This window comes from Fukomys damarensis, unplaced genomic scaffold (genome assembly GCF_012274545.1).
Source record: "Fukomys damarensis isolate Sample0158 unplaced genomic scaffold, DMR_v1.0_HiC HiC_scaffold_39, whole genome shotgun sequence".
In the NCBI taxonomy this organism is placed as follows: Eukaryota; Metazoa; Chordata; class Mammalia; order Rodentia; family Bathyergidae; genus Fukomys; species Fukomys damarensis.
The window spans coordinates 41,416,354-41,433,635 of record NW_022900951.1 but is presented as its reverse complement, the minus strand read 5'-3'; the positions used below and the strand labels follow the sequence as shown (position 1 = coordinate 41,433,635).

The window sequence follows — 17,282 nt, the reverse complement described above, 5'->3', positions numbered from 1 at the left end:
AGCAAGGCTGTGCAAATAAGAACCCAGATTTTTCCTGCTCTGAAGCTGTGGACTGTGTTATCTCTCCGTTCCTGTGTTCTTTCTGCATGAATAATATCCACATTAATACCCTCATATATGAGCTCATGAAAAAGTTCTTTAGCCCTTTCAATGGACTGGACAAAAACCAGAACAGGTGGATTGAAACCCTTTTTAATAAATTCTCTCATGGCCAGTTTTCCAGCCTCAGACCCAACAAAGAGAAGCTCTTGTTCTACAGTCTCTACTGCAGAATTCCTTGCACCAATGGATACAGTGATGACATTGTCCAGGTAGAGTTTGCACCACTGTTCAACATCATATGCAAAAGTTGCACTGAACATAGCTCTTCTGACCTGGTGGGATGTGCAGGCCAGGACAATGGAAGCCAGCTGATCTCTAAATCCAGTTTTGCCATCTTCAAACAGTTTGTCTGATTCGTCTACTACCAGCCACTCAACACTTGTTAAATCTACTCCTGGTGGATCTTGCTTTAATAAATAAATTAGTCGATTTGGAGTAGTCACAAGAATATCAAACTTAGGTGATTTAGGTCCAAATTTCTTGGCTGCCTCTGCTGCTTTGTGGATCATGTGTATCCTAAATCCCATCCCCTCAGAGATTTTAATTAACTCTTGGTGAATCTGTCTGGCAAGTTCTCGTGTTGGGGATATAATCAGCGCTCTGAAGCCTTTATTTGTGGGCTGTTTCAGCTGCATTAAAATGGGAATGCTAAAAGCCAAAGTCTTCCCAGATCCTGTAGGAGCAGAAGCCAGAAGTTCCTGACCATGCAGCATAACTGGAATGGCTTGCATTTGGATTGGTGGTGGCATTTGGAAGCCTGCATCTAGGATGTTCTGAAGCAGTCGAGAATTAATTTTATATTTCTGGTCAAGTTGCTGCAATGTAGCAATTGGGTCAGGAAGATCAGTTCCTTGGATATGAATTTTGTGTTTATTCAGGGAGAAGTTTACCTTTTCTTTTCGGAGATGTTCCAACTTCCCCGAAGTTAATTTATTTTCTCCTTTAACTTTTTTATCTTCAATCTTTGCTTCCACAGATGACATCCACTGTATAGTAGTACCTTCTTCTTGAGAAGAAATTTCATGCCAGAAGTTCCCTGGTTGTGGCATGGTGTCGGGGAGGACCCATGAAATAAAAAGGTGGATTTTGTCTGAAATTATCTTCTTTCTCTTTTTCTTGTTTGGCTCCCTCTTTTTTTCAGTTAGGCTCTCTTCATTTTGGAGCTCCTCGAGTGTTTGTGTTGCACCACACTCACTTGGGACAGACTTCCTGTTTCCAAAGAAGTCTAGACTCTGCAGAATCTCTGAAGAATCAGAACCATGTTTCCTTTTTCCTATCTGGAATCGAGCTGCGTTGGCTGAGAAGCGTTTCACGTCAAATTTGGCCCCAGCGCCTAGCCGGCGAAACAAATCATGAACATCCATTTCTACCCAGAAATCTTCGTGCCGTCTGTTTTTGGTTTTTTTGAGACAGCGTCTCACTATGTAGTTGAGACTGACCTGGAACTCACTATTTAGCCCAGGCTGGTCTCGAATTCACAATGAGTCTCCTGCCTCAGCCTCCTGAGTGCTGAGATTACAGGCATGTGCCACCATGCCCAGCTTCTCCTCATTTAAATTGTGGGTGTGGGGGGCTGGGGATTTAGCTCAGCGGTTCCGTGGCCTGCTTTGCAAGTGCAAGGACCTGAGTTCAATCCCCGGCACCAAAAAAAGAAAAAAAAATTGTGGGTGTGGGATAGGTGCCTTAGTGATGAGAAAGTAAGAACAGATTGTGGTATCAGAGAAGTGGGGTTTTTGCAGTGACACTACCTGACCATATGGCCTTTGAAACTGGCTTGCAGAAGGAGTTTGGAAAGGTTTGGAGATGCCAGATGCAGAAGGAGCCCTAGAAAGCTGTTTGCCAAGCTTGATGGGAGATTCTGGTTGGAGCACAGAGGACCAGAATGTTGGCTATAATGCAGCTGGAAAAGACCAGGCTTAAGAAGCTTCAGGTGGAAAGGACTCCGATGACAACTGCATTTCAGGCCATGTGTATTATCTTCTGGCAAGCATCTTGCTCATGTCCAGACTTTGTGGAAGACTGAGATTAAGGGCTGCGGACTGATTAACCTGGCAAGGGGATTTCAAGGCAGCCAAACATTCAGGCTTGGGTACTGATGGGGGCTTTTAGCCAGCTCTATATTAAGAATCAAGAGCAGAATGCCCAGCAGAATGATTTAAAAAGTTTTGAGTTTGGCCAGAAAGGAAGTTCTGGTTAAAGTTGGGGCCTGCAAAGATGGAGCAAGGCAGATAGGGGTTGCTGAAAAGATTAGCATTAAAAAGAAGCCAAGTAAGATGAGATCCCAGTTGTTTATTCTTTCTGCTAGTTCCCATGCTACTGAGGATTTGTTCATAAAATCTTTTCCTATGCCAATGTCTTCAAGAGTTCTGCCTAACTTATCTTCCAGCAAGTTTAGTGTTTCTGTTTTAATATTTAGATCTTTAATCCACTTGGATTTTAATTTAGTGCATGGTGAAAGATAAGGGTCCAGTTTTAATCTTTGGCAGGTTGAGATCCAGTTTTTCCAATACCATTTATTTATTTTTATTTTATTTTTGGTACCAGGGATTGAACTCAGGTCCTTGTACTTGTGAAGCAGGTGACAGAACCACTGAGCTAAATCCCCAGCCCCTCAACACCATTTATTAAAGAGGCTATCTTTCCTCCATTGAGGATGGTCAGCTCCTTTGTCAAAGATGACATAGCTGAGTATGTCTGGATTTGTTTTTGTGTCTTCCAATCTGTTCCACGGATCCTCAGGTCTGTTTCTTTCATATTACAGAGATATATGTGCACCTATGTTTATAGCAGCACAGTTTGTAATAGCTAAAACTTGGAAACAGCCCATTTGACCATCAGTTGGAAACTGGATAAAGAAGATGTGTTTTTTCTATAAAATGGAATATTACTCAGCCATAAAGAATGAGAAATTAAAGAGCAAGTAGCAATTTAAATATGTTCAAGGACCATTTTCATCTTCAGAATTAAGGATTATTTTAATTTTTTTTTTTGGTACCGGGGATTGAACTTGGGTCCTTGCACTTGCAAGGCAGGCCACCAAACTGCTGAGCTAAATCCCTGGCCCTAGGATTATTTTAATTTTACACCATTGCTTTTTCTCTTTTACTTTCCTTTGTAGTTTTATTTTAGGAATCCTTATTTTTAATGTTCACACAGAGATTTCTTTTACTGAAATACCGAACAGTTTCTCTGGTGTGAAAAAACTATAATAGTACACAGGATCCTAATGAGATAATTAATAATGTGAAATAGGAAGTAAAGGGCTAAAGGTGTAGGGAAAGTGGGAAGGGTGGGGTAAAGGTAATAAGGGAGAGGAAAAAATATGAGAAAATGAAAAAATGGCGAGGGGAGGAGGGGTGAAGGGAGGGCAGGGATATGGGGAAAAATGAGAACCAAGACCTGTCATGTAAAGGTACAGGATCCCAATAATGAATGTAACTGTATTGTACACCTAGAATGTACCAATAAACTCAATAAAAAGAATGAGAAATTAGATTCATTCATAGGAAAATGGATACATATTGAGGATATACTCCTAAGTGAAATATATAAGTCACACATGTATAAATACTGAATAGTTTCTCTGGTGTGAATAAACTATAACAGTACATAAGATCCTAATGATATAATGGACAATGTGAAATAGGAAGAAAGGGGCTAAAGGTGTAGGGAAAGTGGCAAGGGTAGGGGAAAGATAATAAGGGAAAAGAAAAAAAATATGAGAAAATGAAAAAATGAAACTGAAGTGTTTGTAAATGGGAAAGGGACGAGAGGGTGAAGGGAGGACAGGGACAAGGGGAAAAAATGAGAACCAAGACCTGTCATGTAAAGGTACAAGATCCCAGTGATGAATGTAACTGTACTGTATACCTAAAATGTACCAATAAACTCAATGAGGAAAAAAAAAGTAGCAATTTACTTTGGAATAGGACAACAGGAAAAATATCTTGAAGGAAAGTGAGGAACCAGCAATGCTACACTCTTTGCGGCCTCAAAATTGCAAAGGTAAAGACTTTACTTTGAGAAGATAGCCCCAGGGTACCACGCTGCAGATTGGCAGCAGCCTAGGGACTAAGAATTAATTTCCCCTGATTCAGTTCACCAAGCTCAGCCATTCAGGCACTCAGAGGCCTTTGCACCCACCAGCAAGATGCAAAAGGGCTCAGCTATTGCTCCAGTTGGTGGCAGACCTTGGTATCATTCACATGGTGTTGGTTTTAGGCATACGCAGAATGGAAGAGTTATAGGCACAGGGAGGCTTCCACCCAGATTTAAGACCACCTGGGAGGCCAGGCAGTGTGCCCCTGAAAGTACCGTGCAGACCCCAGGAGTTGGAAATGCCAGGAATGTAGAACATTTGAGGAAAGCCACAAGGAGTGAGCAATGCCAGCCCAAGAAGGAGGCCATGAGGGCTACAACCACAGAGTGCTATAAGAGTGGGGCCACCCAAGCTCTTTGGAGTTCACATCTTGACCACAGACTGCCCCAGGTGCTGGACAAGGAACTACAGGATGTATTTATTTATGTTTGTTTTTTTAGACAGGGTCTCATTATGTAGTTTAGGCTGGCCTTGAACTCACTATGAAGTCCAGGCTGGCCTAAAGCTTGCAGTGGTCCTCCTGCCTCAGCCTACCAGTTGCTGGGATTACAGGTGTGTGCCACCATGTCTGGCAGAAATACAGGATTTAATGTTTGCCCTGTGGATTTGAGTATTGTTTTGGTCTCATTCTTTTCTATCTTCCTATTTCTACCTTTTGAAGTGGGAATGTTTATCCTGTGCCTTTGTATGTTGGAAGTGTTTTAACTTTATTTTTATAGGGGATTATAGGTAAGTATTTGCTTTAAATCTCAGAGGAGATTTTGGATTTAAGACTTTTTAGCAATGCTAAAATGGTCAGGACCTCAGCTACCCTTAGACATGGACCAAAAGCAATTTGCATAGAGATGCACCTAAATCTTTTGGCAGCCAGGATGGAATGTTAAGGTTTATATTTAGATGTTCTCCCAAAGCTTTATCTGCTCACAGGTGGGGCTTTTGGGAGGTGATTGGATCATGAGAGCATGGTACTTATCAGTGGATTAGTCTACTGATGAGCTTATAGGTAAATGTGATACTGGGACGTAAAGTCTGGTGGAGAAGGTGGATCTCCAGGGTGTATCTCCCTTCTGTCTGTATTGATCACTCTCTGCTGCTGCTGCTACTTTTCTTTTTTGGTACTGGGGACTGAACTCAGGACCTTGTGCTTACGAGGCAGGTAGTGGCACCACTGAATCCCCAGTTACTCTGCTTCCTGACTGCCATGCCATGAGCAAGCCTCCTCTATCATGTTGCCCTGCCTTGTAGCCAGCCAACTATGGACTGAAACCTCCACAAACTGTGAGCTAAAATAAACTTCTGTTCTTTAAGTGGTTGGTGCCAGGAATTATGTCCCAGTGATGAGAAAGTAACTAAGACAAGAAATTTTAAAGATGTTTCAGGAGAACAGTTTAAAATAGTTAAGACAGGATATAATCAGTTTATATATTTGCTAGAAAGATATTAACACACAGGTTACCTGCAGCAATTTCTTGGTTAAGAAGCTGGGCCTGCAAACTGAAGATCTGTTCCTGTATTTTGCTGTGTGATAGTTTCAGCTTCTCTCGCCTGCTTATCATGTAGCACAGATTTCGGACCTGAAAGGCCAATCCCCAGCAAATAGACAGATTTGTAATGTTAAGCAAACTTGACAAGTGAAATTGTTTAGCTAAAATGAAAATGACTAAGATCAGGTAGGGGTGGGTGTGAGGAGAGAGACAGGACCCAAGAGCTGCAGGCTGAGACCCACTCCACAGGAATTCACTCAGCACAGTTAATCATGGGGGGCATGGTTCCTGTAATAACCAGAGGCACAAAGCTGCCTTCTGAAATCTACTCTCCCTGCAGTGTCATGGCATCAGTATTTATGTGCACAGACAGGCTGGGAAAACAGAATGATGGTCTAACAATTCAATCTTCCCTTTAGTACAAATGACAGCAATGCTGGCTCCACTACAATTTTCCAATGAGAACAGCAGAAGAAAAGTCTGCTGGGAAAACTCGAAGTGGCTTTTTGCTCACACTTTCAGTTTAGCCACATTTCCACAGCTACAAGTATGAAGTTCTTACTCATACTCCTTAATTGGACAAATTATTCAATCTTTCTGTGCCCCATCTGTAAATAGGGATAAAAAAGTTTTTCATAGCATATTAGGATTAAATGAATATTCCATTAGTTCTTTTTCAAATTTTGGTAGTAGGCACAAAACATTAAGCCATTTCTATAATTATAAATTTCTCCAAGGCAAACATAGCACCTAACTTATCACTGAACTCCTGTAATACCTCAATTAATAGATACCTGATAAATATATCTTGGTATATAAATATCTGGTAGAGTGGCTCTCAACCAGGGACTATTTTGATCCCCAGGGGGCATGTAGCAATTTGGAGACTTTTTTGGTTGTCACAATTGGGTGGGTATGGGCAGCACTATTGGTACCTAGTGTGTAGAGGCCAACAATACTGCTATAAACATCTTACAGTGCCCCCTCCAACAAAAGGCAGCACCCCACAACAAATAATTATCCAGCCCAAAATGTCAACAGTACCAAACATGAAAAACAGAATTCATTTACTGCTGCTAGCAGTTTATCACTAAAACATAGCTGAGCCAATCTAGGCTCAACAGTGAATAAAATATAAATCAAATGAGGATTTATTTTAAATTTCTAGTTCAAAGCATATATGTGAGGCCTCTCCAATCTCTGCACAATGCCTCTGAAAATTTAAACAGAGGTCAATGTTTGGGGCCACTGTGAAATCATAAGATAAGCAGAGACACAGAAGCCCACACCAAGCTGAGCTGAGCTATTTTTAAACTGGAAATAACCTCCATTTGTACACAGATAAGATCTACTCAGTAACCAGAACCCATCACCTTACCCTTTCTAGGTCCTGCCGTAGGTGCATAAACATTTGCATGCGAGTATGAATACTTTCTTCTTTGGGCTGTACAAGGCCATTTTCTTCATCCTTCTTTGGAGGAAATAATGGCTTGTTGAAGTTGCTTTTGCGCTTTAGTTTCCAGTAGTTATAGATAAAGTCCACAACTAGTGTGGGCAGCTCCAGCTCTGCTGCCACATCTTCCACTCGGACCAAGGTGTAGAACTCCTCCTCCAGCTCCCTAAGCTTCTGTTCCCGCAGGCTGGTTTTCTCACTTTTGGCCTGGCTCTGCTCAGCAGCTCTGTGGTGAGGGTACTCAATCTCCCCCTGTTTCTGCTTGTTTTGGCTATGCTTGAGGCAGTAAGACTTGAACTTTACTTCATCCCCCTCGTCTAGGATGGTCTTCATCTCTAGGCTGTGCTCAAAGGCACAGGTGACATGGAAGGCAGTGATGCAGCTTTTCACGGAGCACTGCAAGAAGAAAGGCTGTGTCAAGACAACATGGTTGTGGAGTTGTGGGGGAAGACAGGGGAAGCTCTATGTCTCTGAGCTTAAACAGAACTTATAGGAAGCAAAGGTTGGTCCTAAATTAACTATGACAAATGCTTTATTTGTAATACAAGAAATCTGCTCCTGCAAAAACAGGAGTAAAAAATATCAAACTACTCCTTTAAGGTTTGAGCTCAAACATTAAAAGCCTTCAGCTTTTCTGAGAATCCTTTCTGACTTACAGTTATGTCATCTCTTCTCTGGGTCTACCACATCACCCTATACATTCTTCTATAGTGTTACTTTTCACACTGTACTTAAAGCATAACTCTCAAATCCTTGGCCACAGATTTCCTCCCTCGCTTTTATCAGGGATCAAACTCAGGACCTTGTACTTGCAAGGCAGGTTCGGTGCCACCTTGACCATAGATCTTAAAGACAAAAGCTGTGTCATTTATTTTGGCATTGCCATCAACTACTGAACAAGCAGTTGCTCAGAAAATACTTCTGAACAAATGAAAGAAAAAGCAATATTACTGCCAGAGTATGCACTGGTTCTTTAAAAATAAAATCACAGGAACTCCAATGTCTTAAGTAAACTGACCTCTTGAAATTGTTCCTTTTTTCCTCATTGAATTTATTGGTACGTTTTAGGTATACAGTGCAGTTACATTCATCATTGGGATCTTGTACCTTTACATGACAGATCTTGGTTCTCATTTTTTCCCCTTGCCCCTACCCTCTGTTCACCCCCTCTTCCCTTCCCTATTTACAAATACTTTATTTCCATTTTTCATTTTCTCATATTTTTTTATTTTGCCTTATTTCCCTTCCCCTACCCTTCCCACGTCCCCTACACCTTTAGCCCTTTTCTTCCTATTACATACACATTGTTGAAACTGTTCTTATAGAGCTGAGCTCCCAATACCTTAGCCAGCTAACCAGCCATGAGTGGCTTTTTAAATTTAAATTTATTAAAATTGGACTGAGGAGTATAGTTCAATGCTAGAGCACTTAATGCACAGCCCTGAGTTTAATCGCCAGTACCACACAAAAATCAATTAAAATTACATGCATTGAAAAATTTATTATTTATTTATTTACTTTTGCGGCAGGGTTTTGCTATGTAGTTCAGGCTGGCCTTGAACTATGTATCCCAGGCTGGCCTCGAACTCATGCAATCCTGTCTCAGCCTCCCAAATGCTGGGATTACAGGTGTGCACCACCATGCTCAGCTTTACATTGAAAAATTTAGCTCTCAGTCACACTAGCTACATTTCAATCATACTGGACAGTGCAGACACATTATCCATCACTGCAGAAGTTCTCCTGGACAGTATGGTTACAGATATTCTGAAATTAAGTTTATAATAGTCTATCATTCATATATTTAACACATTTATTTGACATTACAGAGGACAACAGCCTCTACTCCAAGCTTCAGACAATTTTACTGGAAGTTTGTTACATTACAATGAAATTTATATCATTCAAATTTCCATATATTTGACAAGCTTTATGAAAGCAGGTATGATGAAAACCCAAGACATGCTTTTATCTAAGTACTTTTTAGTATCACTTGCCTAACAGGCAGACATTTAAAAAAAAAGTAGTAAAACGCATTATTATTTTTATTTCTGTGTGAAACAGGGTCTCATTATGTAGTTAAGCCTGTCCTTGAACTCACTATACAGCTATGCAGTCCAGGCTGGCCTCAAACTCATGGCAATCCTCCTGCCTCAGCCTCCCAAGTGCTGGGATTACAGGTGTGCGCCACCACACCCAGCTAAAAATTTTAATGTATATTTTTGTGAAACATAGTAATTACATTCCTCTTGGGAAGCTGACACGCATACGTATTTGCATCTTGATCATTTGTACTCCCCCTTCCCCAGCCTGTCTTCCCCTCCTTTCCTAGATCCCTTTGCCATCTCCACATATTCTATCTCCTTGTTTCTTAGTAAAAGGCATTATTTAATAAAAGATAAAAAATGTTGGGCATAGTGTCTGTTTTCACTTTAATAACAGATACAAATATGGGAGGAAAAAACAAAAAGATTTTCTATTCAAGGGGATAAAAGTGTGACATAAAATTACTACCAGAGCTGGGCATGGTGGTGTTTTGCCTGTAGTTCCAGCTATTTGAGAAGTTGGGGCAAGAGGATCAGGAGTTTGAGGTTAGCCTGGGCAACACACTGAAACTGTCTGAAAGGCAACCAATCACAGGGCACGAATACACATGCCTGTAATCTCAGCATCCCAGGCTGAAGCTAGAGGATTCTTACAAGTTCGAGGACAGCCAGAAATGATAGCAACACCCTGTCTCAAACAACCAACCAACCAACCAACCAACCAAACAATCAAACAAAAACCAAAGTACTAGCAGTAGGAGGTACTAGTAAACTCTCTCAGGTCAAATTTATAGAATATGGAGACATACATATGAATAACTCAGAAGAAAATACAAAGATAAGAATTAGGTACTTATATGAAAATTGAAATGTGTCTTAGAAAACTCTGCCATAAGATCCATCTAGTTTCAGAAAACATGATTCTATGGTACCATACCCCAGCTATTATGCCACTCTTACACAATTCCCTCCCCTCTCATTTTCTTTTCTCCATTCGTTGGTTTTTAGAAACAGAGTCTTGCCATGTATTTCATTCAGGCTTGCCTTGAACTCATTATGAGGCCTCAAACTCAAACCTCCTTTCTCAGCCTCCCAAGTGCTAGGATTATAAGCATGCACTACCACATTCAGCTAAAAATTTGTTAAAATTATTTTCTAATTGAAATAATACTGTTCAACTGTGGTGAGTACTTTTAAAAATAGCTTTTATACATGTGTCTTTAAACACTTTACTACATGTGTTACCATGTGGTCATCACTCGTAGTTACTGAAATAACACAAAAATCCTCAGCTTTACCGAGACATAATTTACATACCACAAAATTCACCAGTTTTAAATGTACATTTCAATGGTTTTCAGTATATGGATAGTTGTGAGGCCACCAGCACTACCTAATTCCAGAACATTTTCATCACTGCACAAAATAGATCTCATGCCCATTTATAGTTATTCCTGTTCTCATCTCTGGCCCTAAGCAACAAGTAATCAACTCTGTCTCTAGATTTTCCCATTCTGGACATTTCATATAAGTGGAACCATATAAGATGTGGCTGTTTTCTTTCACCTAGCATGTTTTTAATATTCCTGTGTTTCAGCAAGTATAACTTTAATCTGTTTATAGCCAAAAAATATACTCCATTGCATAGATATACCCCATAAATTTATCCATTCATTAGGTGATGGACATTTGAGTGTTTTTCATTTAGAGGTTATGAAATAATGGTGCTATGAAAATTTGTGAAGTTTTTCTACAGATCAATGTTTTCATATCTCTTGAACAGTGTGCAGTAAAGGACTGATCTTGTCCAAAGAAAGGTTTGGGCCTTTGGCTTCAGCTCCTGAGAGGTAACCTCTAAGCCTTTGGAATGTCCTGCTCAAGAGTTGTCTTTGTTTACCTTGAGGCCTTGGGCCAAGTCAATTAGTCTATACTAACAACGTGATTTATGGTGGGGGGTTTGGGCCATGTGGTAGCAGCTTGATGTCTGGAAGAACATGAGATTAAGGCTAGCCATTTGGCAGATCAGTTGTGTCTACATGTCAACCTCCAATAACATGTCTGACACCAAAGTTTGGTTGAACTTTTCTGGTGACAATACTCTGGTTTATCGCTTCACATTATTGGAGGGGCAATTGCTGGGTGAGGAGGAGTGGAAGCTACACTGCTGAACTTTCCTGAACTATGCTCTATGTGTCTCTTTCCTTACCTGATTTTTTTTTGTACTGGAGACTGGATCCAGGGGCTCATGCATGCTAGGCAAGTGTCCTATCACTGAACTATTCCCCTAGAGCTTTAAAACATTTTTATTTTGAGATAGGGTCATGCTAAGTTGTTCAGGCTCTCTGTGAACTTGCAATCTTCCTGCCTCAGCCTCCTGAGTAGCTGAGATTATTGGTATGCACTCACCCTGTCAGGCTCCTTACTGACTTTCTTTTTTTGAGACAGGGTCTTGCTAGATAGTTCAGACTGGCCTTCAACTCACTATGTAGCCTAGGCTGGCCTTGAATGCACAGCAATCCTGCCTCGGCCTCCTGAGTGGTGGAATTATAGGCCTGCCTGGCTCCTTAGCTGATTTTAAATCTGTATTTTTACTGTAATAAAACTAACTGTGAGTATAATGGCTTTTTAGCATTCTTAGAGTCCTTCTAGTGATTTATTGAACCTAAGGGTGAAACTGCTGCCTCATAAGGTAACTAATTCTATGTTGAATGTTTTGAGAAACTGCCAAACTGTTTTCCACAACAGCTGCATCATTTCCCACTTCTACTGCCAATACACAAAGATTTCAATTTCTCTATATCCTTGCCAGCAATTATTACTATTCTTACTATTGCTACCCCAGTAGTTATGAAGTAGTATCTCACTGTGGTTTATTTATTTCTAAAGGGGGAAATAATTTCCTACATATTCTTTAGTAATTGTACAGAAGACAGATATCTAAAAACACATTCATTAAAGGGAAAATACTACCCTTACTCATGCATGTTTGTAAGCAAAGTTGCTGTGGGATGGGGATGGGACCAGATAGGGTAGATGGAATAAAATTCTTGAAAAAGAACACCAGAAACCGATCTAGGAATTAAGATATTTATTTTTCCTTTTAAAGAGATACTGGGCCATTCCCAAACAAAACAGCATGTGCTTCTCAAGAACAGATAATACCTGCCTGGAACAACAAATTCCTGGTACATGTTCTCAGCAGCTCTTGTCCTGCCACAGAACAATGTCCATTTCATTGCCTTAATCCTCAATAATCCATACAGACAAATGGTTAGTATGAGAAAAATTTGCTCAAAACTTAGTGACAGAAACATTGTTATAAACAGTCCAAGCTAGCTTACAAAACTCATCCCGGTCACTGTACACTTGAACGATAGCACCAAAGTCACTACCTGATCATTCATCCCTAAGGACTTGCAGGTCTAAGAGAAGATGTCATTACAGTGTTGGTAACTTTTCCTGTGTTTATATCTGGCTTCCCATAACATACTGTGAACTCCTGAAGGCAAGGATGAGAACTGTCTCAGAACAAGAACAGTTTGTACCGACAAAATTTGAAATATATGAAAAAATATTCAGAACTTTCTCTTTTTTCATGGGAGAGGAAGGGGGTATTCTTTTAGCATTTCTTTTTTTCTCCATTATCCCACCTGAGCAGATATACTTGTTTACTTACCATTTCCCTACTTACTGCAGATTTTAATTTGTTTAAAAAAATTTTTTATAGTCTAACTTTTATTAGACTAACAGTAAACTCATGGTGGCCTATCAATTTACCCTGACTTCAGTATAATTGTATGGGACTTTGGACTGATCCTCTTCTGCTTTCTATCTAAGCCCCAAATATTTGATTATTCTATTAAATGTGGCTGGATGAATGCTAGTGCTTCCCATTAGAAAAGCAAGATTGACTCTAGGGAACAATAAAATGAACAATAAAAACAACTACTACTACTAGTGTCAATAACAATGAGTATCTACTGTTAAGCCCTGTGCTAAGCTCTTCACTATTTTTGAGTGAGTACTATTAGTACCTTCATGCATAGATATGGAAACGGGCCTAAAGATGTTGGGTAACTTTTTCAAGCCAGTATAATCAGGAGGTGGAATCAGGGTTTGAATTCTAGAAGTCTGGCTCCAAAGACCACACTTTTTTTTTTTTTGTACTGGGGATCAAACTCAGGACCTTGCACCTGTGAAGCAGGCAGTGGAACCATTGAGCTAAATCCCTGGACCTTAAGGCCACATTCTTAACCATTCTTTCCTTCCTCTCAGGAAGGCCTAAAGCATCTGGATCTAGGTTAAATGGGACTTGAACATAAAAGATACAGAAGGACCCTACAGGAATTCTAAAAATCTGGCAATTAGAGATACTGTGACCAGGGCCTAGGTAAAAGTTTAGGGCTGCCTGGTACACCTGATTTGAATTCAGACTTTAAGATCTGCTCCAAGATTATCAGAAACCTTTGTGATCAGGCCAAAGGTTAGTTTCTGTTTCCAGACATGCAAAATGTAGATATTAGCTGGTGTTAGGTTCTATTCTTGCCCAGTGGATACTCCCAGCTTAAAAAAGTATGGTGGGTATTTCCACTGCCAAGAGAGAGGAAGCCAGAATAAACATAATTCACAGATGGTTATTATATCCCACACATTATTCCTTTTCATAGCATGTATCACCTCTAGCTTCTACAGTGCCATTTAATATCTATTGCTTATTATTTACTTTTGTAACTAAAATATAAACTCCATTGTGCAAGGTTCTCCATTCATTTATCAATAACCCAAGCCTTGTACACAATCAGGCATAAATATTTGTTGAATAAATTGTAATTCCTTATCATCAAAAGCTGGAAGTGTAGTTCAGTGGGCTTGCCTAGAATACATGAGGCCCTGGGCTGGATGCCAGCAGCACACATGAACAGAAAGTTTAAAGAATTTCCATTTGGTTAGACCTTTACAAAATGAAGAATCTGAACTCTGAGCAATGAAAATAAAAACCAAGTGAGAAACTTCCTCCAGAACGCATCATCTATTCATTTGTTCATTTGTTATCTATCTGTTAATCTAGTATTTGTCTGCCTACCATGTCTACTCTGGTGTGGGGTGAATCTAAGGATGAAACAGTATAAGTCTGCTCGAGAAGATAAAACTCACAGATGAATTACTATAATAGAAAGTAAAATGTGGTGTTACAGTGCTGTAATGCAAACCCAGGTCTGCTAAGGTCAAAGCTAATGTTTTCTCTCATCATAGTCATGTTGTCAATTATCAACCTATGTAAAATAATGTTTCAAGACAGCAAAAATCAGAGGAAAATGCAAGTACTACAATGGGGAAAATAATTAAATCACTGGTTACAAATTCAACGTCTATTATAAAATGATTATTATGAAAACATGGAAAACATTTTACTTTTTAGTGGTGAAAATACATATCAAAGACAAATCTATGGTACCATAAAAATGGATGTACAGTATTTACTCAATAAACACAGAGTGTTAACAATAAGCAGGTACTTTACTTCATACCAGAGGAAATTTACAGAAGACTGATACACAATCTTAGTCCTTAAGGGGTTCACATATGGGGAGCAGCTATGACAGAACTTACGATGCATTAGGGTAGTAGACCCCAGAGGAAGTTTTCCTTTATAATGGTTAAAGTGCTACGGTTAAGATAAATAAAATCAGTCAAAAAAAGGTTTATAAAAATCAAGGGAAGTATTTGATTTTGTCAGATGATGAACATGAAACATGTCATGCCAGAGCCTCACAAAACACCTACAGCCACTGGCCTATGACATTATATGGCCCCTGCCCTGTGAAGGTCAGTACCCAAATTGAATTTCTACTAGCCTATAGCTAACATGCAAAATGTCTGAGGAGTAGATGGGTCAGTCCTTTCTTCTTTCTTGCCAGCAGAGCCGCTGCATTACATAAAGTTTGGAACAGAAAGTGAAACGAAGGTGAGAGTGGTAGCACATGCCTGTAATCCCAGTACTCTTGGAGGCTGAGGCAGGAGGATGCCAAGTTCAAGATTAGCCTGTGTAACTTAGTGAATTAGCAAGACCCTGTTTCAAAATAAAAAAGGGCTAGGACGTAGCTCAGTGTGAAGGCCCTGGGTTCCATACCCAGTACCACACACAAACAAAAGTGAAAGGACATTATGGAAAGCGAGATTATAAAGAGTCAATTTTTGTGCCTTTGCTTGAGGTAATTGGCCTTTCCCAGTCTTACCTACATGCCCCCTTCCAGCTTTTACTAATGGGTACCACATCAGCTACCACTACTACTTTAAGCAGCTGAATTCCTGTGCCCTAGGTGTCCCAGGAAACTTTACTTGCACTACCATACACAAGAAATGCACCTGTAAGAATGAGTTTCAAAACTTGCCACTAGAACTTATCCATTCAAATGTATTTTTCTCTACTAGAACTGTTAAACCAGCAAAAGCCCAGCAACAGGGCTATCTATCCATCAAATTGTCCTGGATTTTAAATCCATTTAGTTAGTAGGCGAGCCACATAAAAACATGGCTGCTTGATTTAGGAATTACAGCTTATATCTACTCAGGGTGGTATAATCTGGCTTCAGGGGTAGGTTAATTTATCATCTCTGAAAACAAGGGATGGAGATTATCACTGAATACTTTTTGAGACAGGGTAACTTTGTTGCCCAGGCTGGCCTTGAACTCTTGGGCTCAACTGATCCTTCTGTCTTAGTCTCCCGAGTAGCTGAGACTACTGGCACATACCACTACAGTCCACATAAACCATCATGAATATTGAAAATAATAAGCTGAACAGTCCAGAAGCAACATCCAAAAAAGGGATTTCTAGAAATGGCTTGTATAATGTTTTTTTTCCTCTCATTGGGTTTATTGGTACATTTTAGGTATACAGTACAGTTACATTCATCATTGGGAGCTTGTACCTTTACATGACAGGTCTTGGTTCTCATTTTTCCCCTTGTTCCTGCCCTCCCTTCACCCCCTCCTCCCTTCCCTATTTACAAATACTTTGTTTCCATTTTTTCATTTTTCTCATATTTTTTTCTTTCCCCTTATCACCTTCCCCCTACTCTTCCCACTTCCCCTGCACCTTTACAATGTTAAGAGTCCTAGGCATGAGTGGGAAGAATTTTGAATGGCTTTTTGGTTAACAAGACATTACAGACGTTAAATCTAGCCACTATGGTTTTAACTCACTCCACAATTTCTCATGAGGACTTACCTGAATACAAGCCCCTGTCTTCAACTTGCACAGGCTGCAAACTAAGGCCCACCGGCTAGGTGGGATGTGGGAGAGCTTCGTGATTGGTTCCATCCTCTCAGGACAAGCAATACTGACCTATAAGTAAAACACCACCATGAGGCAGAGGCACCAAGGCATCTCAGAAGTACCTTTCACAAACCATAAATAATGTTATGTGAAGCTCCAAACATCAAAACAATGAGGAAAATCACATATTTTAAGGTTAATATGGAACCAGGAATAAAAGAAATCTGTCTCTATCCAACATTCAGTCCTTCAATCATTTCCAGTAATGTGAAGGATTCCTATAGAGGACGAGAGACTAGGCATGGCTACCTTAATGATTCAAAGATATCTATTCAAAGAAAGCTACAAATAATTTAATTTCACAGAATCTAGCATCTGTTGGACATTAGAAGTAGTGCCACATGATTTGTTATTTCATTTAATCACTTCAGGATAAAAACAGGCAGTGATAAGTCTTTACAATGGGTTTACAAAGAAGTACAATATTGTTGGAAATTAGCAGCAAATTTATGTAATGAAGAGATTGCAGTACGTAAGTAGAAAGGATGAGACTGACAACATTTCTAAACTAGAGTCTTTAAAACCATATAATTACCCTCAGCTTATTCTACTGCCTCAGCCAAAGTAAACTTCAAAGTGAAATTAAGTCTTTGGGAGAGTGCTGAAAGGAAAAGGATGCTTTAAAAAAAGACGGAAAACTGGGTGTGGTGGCTCACACCTGTAATCCCAGAATTTAGGAGACTGAGACAGGAGGACTGCCATGAGTTTGAGGCCAGCCTGAACTAATAGTGAGATCCTGTCTTGATAAACAAACAAAAAA

General features: G+C 39.9%; 2 protein-coding genes across 4 annotated transcripts in view; both read right to left on the bottom strand.

The window, feature by feature from the left end:
* The window catches only part of LOC104875791 (probable ATP-dependent RNA helicase DDX52), a 4,147-nt gene extending 2,636 nt beyond the window's left edge, over positions 1-1,511 (bottom strand). Inside the window, exon 1 of the mRNA XM_033760291.1 lies at positions 1-1,511. Within this exon, the coding sequence (XP_033616182.1) occupies positions 1-1,466 (1,466 nt within the window). The 5' untranslated portion in view covers positions 1,467-1,511.
* The window catches only part of Jade3 (jade family PHD finger 3), a 151,598-nt gene that overhangs the window by 5,969 nt on the left and 128,347 nt on the right, over positions 1-17,282 (bottom strand). For all 3 annotated transcript variants that reach the window (XM_010643487.1, XM_010643488.2, XM_010643489.1), the window contains exons 9-11: positions 16,415-16,531; positions 7,064-7,534; positions 5,658-5,775 (exon numbers count right to left, since the gene is read on the bottom strand). In XM_010643487.1, the coding sequence (XP_010641789.1) occupies positions 5,658-5,775; positions 7,064-7,534; positions 16,415-16,531 (706 nt within the window). The remainder of the gene's footprint in view (positions 1-5,657; positions 5,776-7,063; positions 7,535-16,414; positions 16,532-17,282) is intronic.